Below are 10053 nucleotides of genomic sequence, written 5' to 3'. Positions count from 1 at the left end.
TTTTGCAATCAACAAGCCGAAGACCTAGCTCATGCTTTATTATACTGTCCCAATATTCATTCAGGTTGGTTTTCCTATATTCCTCTCATTCAACAACTATGAGTTAATTTACCAGTTCTGCAAGTAGCCTTAGTAGTTTTGAATCAAGGACAAGAGGAGGAGCTAGCTTCGTTCTTTGCTATTGCTTGCGGATTTTGGTGAAGAAGAAATCAAATGATTCATGAGCAGAAATTTATTAAAGTCCAACAGGTCATTGGTCATGCTCTATCTCTTATTCGATCTTATATTGATCTGAAACAGTTGCCCATGAGGAAAGCTCGAGAGTACTTTGATTGGAAGCCTCCTCCATCGGGTTGGCTGAAACTAAATGTGGATGGTGCTGTTTTTGGTGATCTTCATAAGGCAGGGGTGGGTGTGGTGCTAAGAGAATATGTTGACATGGTGATTATGGCAGCAAGCAAGGTTGAATTTGAAGTGATTAATGCTGAAGCTATTGAATCTTTTTCTATTTTTCGCGCCTTACAGCTGTGTGCTACTATGGGGATTCATAGTTTGATTGTGGTATCAGATTGCTTGATGGCTATACAAGTGCTCAACTATGATATTCCTTCTGATGCAATGTTGGATCTATTATTGTGTGAAATTCGAAAGTTGTTAAGAGTGTTTGGAGAGTGCAAGTTTCAACATGTCTATACGAAAGGTAATCGGATTGCTCATATTCTGGCCCAGTATGCTTGGAACGTTGAGAATATCTCAACGTGGAATGATTGTTATCCAAACTTTATTTCTCAGGCTATTTGGCTTGATAAATTTCTGTAATCTCTCTTTATTAATGAAGTTTCAGATTTATTATCAAAGAAAAAATAGAGTCAACACATTTTTCTCCTTTTAAAAATCATTTTTAAATTTCTTGATATTTTATTAGATTATCTTTATTTTGTTGACCTTTTTTTTAGTTTCTTTAATTTTTTAATCAAGGATATTTAACCAACTGTTTTTAGAGACGTAAAAATTTCGATCAAATCTTATGATCGCATTTAAATCCTTCAGGAAATAATTAATTAAAATTAGGAAAAATAAATATAGCACGAGGCAGAATAAGTGTGAAATGAAAATATTTTATTGAATTTGGTTTGGATATCGATTTTACACAATACTAGCATTGGTAGCTATACAATATGACATACAGGTTGTTTATAACTTTATAAGTTTACCTTGATTAAATGTCTTTGTGGTTACAATATTTATTTCTTTTAAATTTGTGCAAATTTTGGTCTAATGCTCATGCTAATTTAGCCAAATATAGAAATAAATATACATGGCTACGAAACATTGATTATTAAACAATTAGAAATGTTTTAGCTACAAAAGAATTTCACAAAAGTAAATTTACAATATGACGTAATTTGATGTAGTATATTGAATTGTAAAACTAATTTTATTGTAGGATTGATTTAATATATTATATAAACTCATATCATTTTATGAGATTTATTTTTATGAAATCTCTTTAAGTGACCTCTACTGCAGTGTACAATGGAGTTTGCGAGCAGCAGTCTTTAAATGGAACTTCAAACACTTCATTTTGCAGTTGGACTCTTTCTAAGACAATTTCTACATACAATCAATGCCATGCAGCAGCATCTGGCTTTATTTAATTTGCTGGAAATAGTAACAGAGCGAAGAACTTAATTTGCTTCAATACAGATAGACAGACAGACAGACTCTCCACTGATCTATCGATGCTAAAACAAAGTCATAAACTTCCAAAATAAAAATGTTTAGAAAATCCTACGAATTATTTAGCTGGATGCGATGATCCATTAATACTGCATCTAAATTACCTAGGACTCCAACAAACACTACCACAGATGCTTTAAACCCAGACCTTGCTAAGGACCCTGCAGAAATTCCACAAAGTCAGAACCAGTACAATAATTCCAGCAACAGTAGCAGTGCCTTTAAAAAAGTCTGAGAAATACACCTTAGTCAAGGTTCCTACCAGACGATTCCAATTGCTCTTGGAGTACTCATTAAGGCTGTCACAGAGATTGCCGTAAAGGGAATTTCCAGGTAGTCCAATCTCCAGGCCGAGTTTGTTAAACAGTTTCGTCACTGCAGCGCTGGAACCTAAATTGTTATCAATGATCTCGTTTTCAACAAGCAACATTACATCTGATTCAGTTGTGATAAGATCATCCAACAGCACAATGTAATCGCAGATGTAAGTTTCATTTGGATAATGGCACTGCTCCAAGGCCATCAGGTTTCGGAAAAGACCTTCGGTATTGTCATCAACACAAAGGGGTGGGACTTCCAAGCAACGTTGCACACGGCGTACCAAGCAATCGCTTTTCAGGAAGGGTAAGCAAGACAAGAGCCATGAGAGATTGAAGCACTGGAACCTTTCTAAGCAGTGATTCGGCCGTAATTTTATATCAAGTAAATCTCTTTCTGAATCTGGCCTAGTGAATTTCAACCCTGCCTCATCAAGCTTTGTTGCAGTATATTTAATTCCATCATAAGGACGCAGAAGACTTCTCAACAAATCTGTGAAATGCTTTACTTCAATGGGCTCTGATCTTGGGCTTGGGTTTTGTGGAAGGAAAAAATATCTCACCAAATCTGTGAAATGCTTTACTTCAATGAAATTTGGTGAGCTTCGGTCCTGTGGAAATCGATTCACCAAATCTTTGAAATCATTAACTGCATCGTTCTTGGGCTCTGGTGAGCTTGGGCTTAGGATTTGTGTAGGGCGAAAATATCCCACCAAATCATAATTAAAACACTTCTTGGGCTCTGGCTTTACACCATCATAGAGATCACCAAAAAACCCACAAGAGAGCTCAAGAAGAGTCTTTTCTTCTGTATTGGGTTCCACATGTTGGCATAAGTGACCGTATAACTCCTCAAGAACAAAGAATGGCTGATTCTCAAGTAGAAGCAGGTCATGCCGTATGCTGAATTCCATGCACGGCCGGCTTAATATATAATCTATTTGATAATGAGCCTTTGAGTTTTCAGAATCTTCTTCATGAGGCTTTGAGCTTCCAGAATCTTTTTCAGATTTCCTGCGGAAGAGCTCAAGTATAAAGATAGCATCCAGTAGAATCATGTTTAGAAACCCTTCACTGCTAAGTAGAAAGGTCTCTGAATAGCAGCTGCGGATTTCCATTTCTTTGGGCCTGATGACGCCTTTAAGTTCATCGATGCTCTTCCCAATTATACGATTACAGAAATTCTTCAAAATTAGGAATTTTTGTATATCCATGTCCTTTCAACTCTTCACTGCGGTGATGAAAAGGGCCGATAGAAACCAGCCGAGGGGTGTAGGCCATATTATTGACCTCGCGAAGTCTCTTGGGAACCCTGTAGATACAGTACTTATCAGGACAACGAGAAGCCTCCAGTTCCGGTGGGATGTCAATGATCAGCTCTTTGCATTCAAGTCTTTTTTTTTTTTTTAATGGAATGATTGGCAATGTCAATGACCAGCCCTTTGCATCCAAGTAGCTTTTTTTTTTCATTGTAATCACGATCGGTTGGGTGTATTGCAGGGTAGATGAATGTCTGTTCCATTCCTCAAGTTCCTTTTCCTAGTGACAAGAAAGAAGATAGCAACATCATGAGTTTTGGCATCTTATACCTTCAAATATGATGTATATATTATTAGGGATCATTTGTTTTAAAACGAATAATCGGATCTGAGTTTGAACTCATGAAAAAAAAAAAAAAAAAGTGATCAACATGGAAATTAATTTAGAAATTAAGTACTGTAAAAATGGAAGAATAATAAAAGGAATTTACAAATTTCGGCTGCAAGAAATGCTGGAAAGTAAGTACGTACGTACTACTACTGGAAGTCTCACAGCTCTTACTCGACCAACTAATGCTATCTTTTATTTCCTTGCTGATTATGTATACAGTATACACACACACATATATAGCCTTATAGGGTTGGTGTGAACAAGCAATTTTACAAGGAATTCATCAGTCTGGGTCCATTAATGCATACCTGTTTTGGTTAGCCATTAATGTGTTAGTATTAATGTATTGAATTTGATGCGAGGAGTCTTTAAAATGGTGTGTACTGAGTAATAGGAGTAATAAAATTAAGAAGAAGGTGCAGTTCAAGGAACTTAGTATAAAGTCTTCAAGGAGGGAGCGTGACAGAGTTGTTGAAGTGATTTATATTAAACACAGTATTATTACAAGGCAAGTGATACAAGGGAAAAGTAATTACAAGGATTGCAAGCATGAACAATGTCCATCGCGTTGAGATGTACAAAGATTACAAACAAGAAGAGTTCTTAAGCCTTTATTAGTTAAATGGTATCTTCCATCTGTAAATTTAAGCTGAATATTGATGGAGCTTCAAAAGGGAATCCTGGCATAGCTAATTGCGGTGTCATAATTAAAAATCATGATGGTTAAGTCTGTTTATGGTTTTTCTTGCCATCTGGGTCATGGGACAAATATTTTGTTGAACATTTTACTTTGAAATATGGTTTATTATTATAGTATTAGCAACAAATTTTAAAATTAGTAATAGAGACAGACTCTTTACTTTCTGTGAACTGTTTTAACAAAAAACAAGAGCCTCCTTGGAAGTTTGAAGTATTTTGAAATGTGGACTTACGTACTAAGTAGCATACATTCTTTATTTCGTTTTGAATTAATTCATACTTACATAGAATGGAATAGTTTGCCTGATGCTTTAGCAAATTTAGGAGCTGCTGGTATAGATGCTTCTTTTTACTCAGTTTTATTATAGTAGCAGAACTTCCTCACTTTAGATACTAGTTTTATACATTTTTATTAGAGTGGTGCTACTCTGCCTGAGTAGCCCCGCTTATTGTTATCGATAGTATGTTTTGTAATTTTTTATTTTTATTTTTCTATTCATATTTTTTTAATATTTTTAAATATTTTTAAAAAATAAAAAAATATATCAATACACATAAAATCACTTCCTTAGTTACTTACTAAGTAATACTGGGGTGGTAGAACAGGTTTTCCTTTTTATTATGATAGCTAGATAGTTTGACATAATTTTTATGTGGATTATTTTGTTAGAATATATGATTTTTGCAAAAGTTTTGGTCTCGAGATTTATATAACCCACAAAACTCTTTTCTTGTTTATAAAATGCATTCCTTCTCTATAAGCGAGGTTTATAGAAAACAATTAGGAGAATTGTTCTTCTTATTAAAAAAAAAAAAAAAATTACAAAATGACTATTAATTAATACAAGTCCTAAATAGATAAATATCGTGCAGTTCTTACAAAAAAATATATTACTTTTTAGTGATACTCATTTTTTTATAAAAGGAAATTAACTCAAAATTTACATACTTTAAACTTGTGCCCAATATATCTTACAAAATATATCAAGATAGACTTTTGTTTATGGTCTCTCTTGGATCACGCCATCAGTACGATGGATGATGGATGGTGAGTTCAAATACAATTGTCTTCGCGTCATTTGCTGCTATCATTTTCTATAATTGGGAAAATAAAAGATCTATTGACACAAATTGATTTATAGGAGAGTGTAGGCCACTCAATGTATTGATCGATCATGTATGAGGTTTTGAGGGTGATGTCATTCTAAAGACGTCCTATTGGCACATTAAAGGTGTGTTTGGATGTTGAAGTGAGTTGAATTGAATTGAGTTGTGATGATAAAATATTGTTAGAATATTATTTTTTAATATTATTATTATTTTGAAATTTGAAAAGGTTAAATTGTTTATTATATTTTGTGTTAGAATTTAAAAAAGTTGTAATGATGAGTTGAGATCTGTTGAGGTGAGTTTGATAACCAAACGCACCCTAAATGAGACATTGTAATTCACTACTAGTTGTCCATTATTGATGGTGAAACAATCCAAGACTCTTCAAACTGTAGCAACAGTAACAACAACTATTGTAAGAGGACCGCTCGTTTATACTGTTAAGTTAGCTTTTGTATTTTTATTATTTTATTTTATTTTTATATTTTTTTAATATATTTAAATATTTTTAAAAAATAAAAAAAATATATCAATATATTTAAAATTACTTCTTTAAACATTAAATAAAAAAAAATTATCATAGCGATATACTGTAACAATCAAGTAGAGGCAGCAGACAAGCTTTTCTCATCGTGAGAGTGGTTCTAGGCTACCGCCAGCCATCAGTACTGCTGGCTAGCACAAATTTAATTTTTGATTTTATTTAATTTTTATATTTTTTTAATATATTTAAATATTTTTAAAAAATAAAAAAATATATATTAATACATTAAAAAATATTTCTTTAAACATTAAGTAAAATAAAAATTTAAATATATAAGTAGTTAAAATGAGGAAACAAACCTCCTATGGCACACTAATATTTTCCCTATTATGAACATTACTATTACATAACTATTTAATAAAATATTATTTTTTATACATTTTTACTTTTATTTTTAACATTTAATTTCAAAAAATATTATTTTAGTCGTAATATGTGCATTTATGGTATCTAATTCTTTAATGGAGATACCACAATTACAAACTCTTATAATCGTGAAGTGAAGTGGTAGGTTTATTAAAATATATAATAAGATATATCGTATTTATTTTATACGAAAAATAATTTTATAATCTAATATACTACTACGCGAAGCTAATTTATAACATAATCTTTTATAATTATTTTTCATGTCTCAAGTATTTTCTTTTTAATATAATTGACTATTTTTTCAGGCAAATAATTTAAATTTAATCAATTCAGTATATTATAGTCTCAGATTTGATAAATTTTATTTTTTTATTTTTTATTTTTGGTATAGGAGTGTGAGTGAAGATTTGTTAACCATATTAAAGATATAAATTTTGAAGTATTAAAAAAAATATTAAATATATTTAAAAAAAATTTATAAAAATTTATTTTTCTACGTATCAGTTATTAATATTTTAAAAATAAAAAAAAAAAAAAAAAAAAAAAAAAGACGGTTGGTGTTTGACAACAAAATTGCACGCCCAGTTGCTTTTTTGAAGGCCCTTACTACCAGCTATAAACAAATTTAGAATTTGGTTACTATAGCAGATCCATACAGAGGGACAGTACTTTTAAAAAAGTTAGTATTTCTGCATGATGGTCAGTAATAAAATTAGAAGTATTGTCCTCTTGCTAAAAGAAAATTATTAAATGGATAAATACCGTGCAGTTTTTTTTATAAAAAAGTGGATCTGTTATAAAAAAAAATTATAAAAAATCTATTATTTTATTAGTTATACCGCAGACTTACACATTTTAAATTTGTACGTAACATTTCTGTTATAAAATATATATGTGCATGGATTTTTGTTTAAGTTGTGTTTAGATGTTAAAGTGAGTTGAGTTGAGTTAAGTTGAGATGATAAAATATTATTAAAATATTATTTTTTAATATTATTATTATTTTGAGATTTGAAAAAATTAAATTATTTATTATATTTTATATTAAAATTTAAAAAAATTATAATGATGAGTTGAGATAAATTCAGATGAGTTAAGTAATCAAACGAAGTCTCTCTTGGATCACGCCATGCATCACGGCTGATGGTGAGTTGAAATACAACTGTGTTCGTGTCCTTTGCTGCTATCATTTTCTACAGTTGGAAAAATACAGATCATTTTCTACACTTTGATTTACAGGAGACTGTAATCCACACAATTTGATTGTTGGAGGGCTCAATGTATTGATCATGAATGAGGTTTTCAGGGTGAAGTCATTCGAATGATGTCCTCTTCGCTAATTAAATGAGCCAGTGTACGACAGACTCGTTGTCCATTGATGGTGAAACAAGCTCAAGTCTATTCAAATTTCAATCAGCCTGTGTGCTACTGTAGCAACAAATAAGCGGTGCTACTCAGAGTCGCCCAGTGTTGCCCGCTGCTAGGTCAGAATTGTGATTTCCTCTTTTTTTTTTTAATTTATGTTTTTTTATTATTTTAAAATATTTTTAAAAAATAAAAAAATATATCAATACACTAATAATTATTTTTTTAATTATTAAATAAAAAAATTAAAATATATGAAGTATCAAAATGAAAAGATAAATTAAGTGAGTAAAATAACATTTTTGAAATTGCTAGGGTGGTCTTGACACTAGTTGACAAGTTCTAGTAAACGTAATTTTTTTTTCTTTTATTTTGTGTGTTGTTTTCATGTATTTTTTAAATTATTTTAAATATTAAAAAATTCACTAAATTATTAAAAACACTTTTTTATTTATTAAATAAAAAAACCATCGGTACGTAATTTTTCACGATGGCTACCTCCCGTGGAATAAGCATTTTTCTATTATAATAGTATTTTAATTTCAACAAATAGTATTTTAGTTGTAATATGTGCAATTATCGTATCTAGCTATTCTAAATTAACAACCATTAGTTGAAACGACATACTACAATTACAATTTTTTTTTTCTTATAAGAAATAGACTTCGTTTCATTCCATAAAAGAAATTACATCTGTAACTCAAAATTACAAATCAAATTAACATTTGTTATAAGCATTCCTGTTACACAAAAACTTTGTAACGGACATTATCTAAACTTCATAAAAATTCTAAAAAATAGAGTGTCATTCTCTGTATTAAAACAGATGAAAAAAATACCTCGCATCAAAACTCCATTCTCTAAAAGAGAAGTGAACAACACACCCATCATCCTAACACGGAGGAGGGAGGAACCAAACACCGTTATGGACAAAATTTCAATAGCCTATTTTACTTTATTTTCCTACGAATAAAGACCCAACAAACAAATATCAACAAAAACATACCGACATAAAGTTAGAAATACAGAAACACCACCAACAACACCACCAATAACACCAAACAGAATCGGAAAAAATAAAATGAAAAGTATCAGTGGCGTGTGCCATGCATGCGCCACAACTAATTCTTAATCGCGAAGTAAAGTGGTAGGTTTTTAAAAAAACTATATAATTATTTTATAAGTCGATATGTATATTTCAATAAGATATATCATATTTGTTTTATACTAAAAAGAATTTTATAATCTAATATATTACGTAAAACTAATTTATAACATAATCTTTTATAATTTTTTTTCATGTATCAAGTATTTCCTTCGTAATATAATTGACTATTTTTTCAATCAAATAATTTAAATCTATTTAATTCAGTATCTTATAGTTATAGTCTCTCAGATATTATAATTTGTTTTTTTGGTGCAGAGTGTGAGTGAGGGTTAACATTGTTAATTATATTAATGCATATAAAGTTTGAAGCATTAAAAAAAATACAAATATGTGCCAAAAAAGGGATGGTTGGAGTAAACCATCCATGATTGTAGGCGGAACCAGCTATATGGTTGAAGCCCCCAAAAATTTTAGAAATCCAAAAATAAATAAATTCTCTTAGTTCGACAAATAATTTTTACCACCTTATTTTTAAGCTCTTTTTGGTTATATAGATGAGAAGAGGTAAAAATAAATATGAGATAAAATAAGAAAAATATACTTAAAAAAACTTACAATTTTTTTTTCTATATGTCAGTTAATTGATTCGTTAAAAATTATGAAATTTAAAATTTAAAATTTAAATTTAAAAAAAAAAATGAAGTAAGTTTTATACCTAAAATTATAAGTACATCTAACACTACTAGCTCCAACACACATGTTTTATGTCGTAAGAGTCGAAAAATTGGATTCGGAATTAGAGATGGAATTTTTTATATTGGAATCGGTCGGAATTTTTGATATTATGGTATAATGTAAGGGTGTGCATAAGGACTGAAAAAAAAATTCAGTCCAGTCCAAAACCCAAAAACTCGGGTGAATCCAAACGGGTAAGATGATACTATAATGCACCTATATATATATATTCATTACTTCGTAATCATCTCCAAACTATCAATTTGACAAGCACACAGCCAAACTACAAATGAATTGTACTTTGTTCAGTTCCCATTTTCAAAGACAAATAACCATAAAAGTTGTATAATAAAATATAAAATAAAATAATTTTATTTAGAGAAAAAAAAATAACAACAAAATGGCCACCTAAGAGT

General features: G+C 30.3%; 2 protein-coding genes across 2 annotated transcripts; one reads left to right on the top strand and one right to left on the bottom strand.

Moving 5' to 3' along the window:
* The first annotated feature begins 213 nt into the window (after positions 1-213).
* Positions 214-819, top strand: LOC121241441. Its single transcript, XM_041139221.1, has one exon. The coding sequence runs from the start codon at positions 214-216 to the stop codon at positions 817-819; it is 606 nt and encodes a 201-aa protein (XP_040995155.1).
* An 848-nt stretch (positions 820-1667) lies between these two features.
* Positions 1668-3271, bottom strand: LOC121241440. The gene has a single exon (XM_041139220.1). It carries the CDS (start codon positions 3269-3271, stop codon positions 1877-1879), a length of 1395 nt encoding a protein of 464 aa, XP_040995154.1. The 3' UTR covers positions 1668-1876.
* Positions 3272-10053: the final 6782 nt, after the last annotated feature.

Source organism: Juglans microcarpa x Juglans regia, chromosome 7S (genome assembly GCF_004785595.1).
Source record: "Juglans microcarpa x Juglans regia isolate MS1-56 chromosome 7S, Jm3101_v1.0, whole genome shotgun sequence".
NCBI lineage: Eukaryota > Viridiplantae > Streptophyta > Magnoliopsida > Fagales > Juglandaceae > Juglans > Juglans microcarpa x Juglans regia.
The sequence above is the reverse complement of the archived record's forward strand: the minus strand, read 5'-3'. Positions and strand labels throughout refer to the sequence as shown.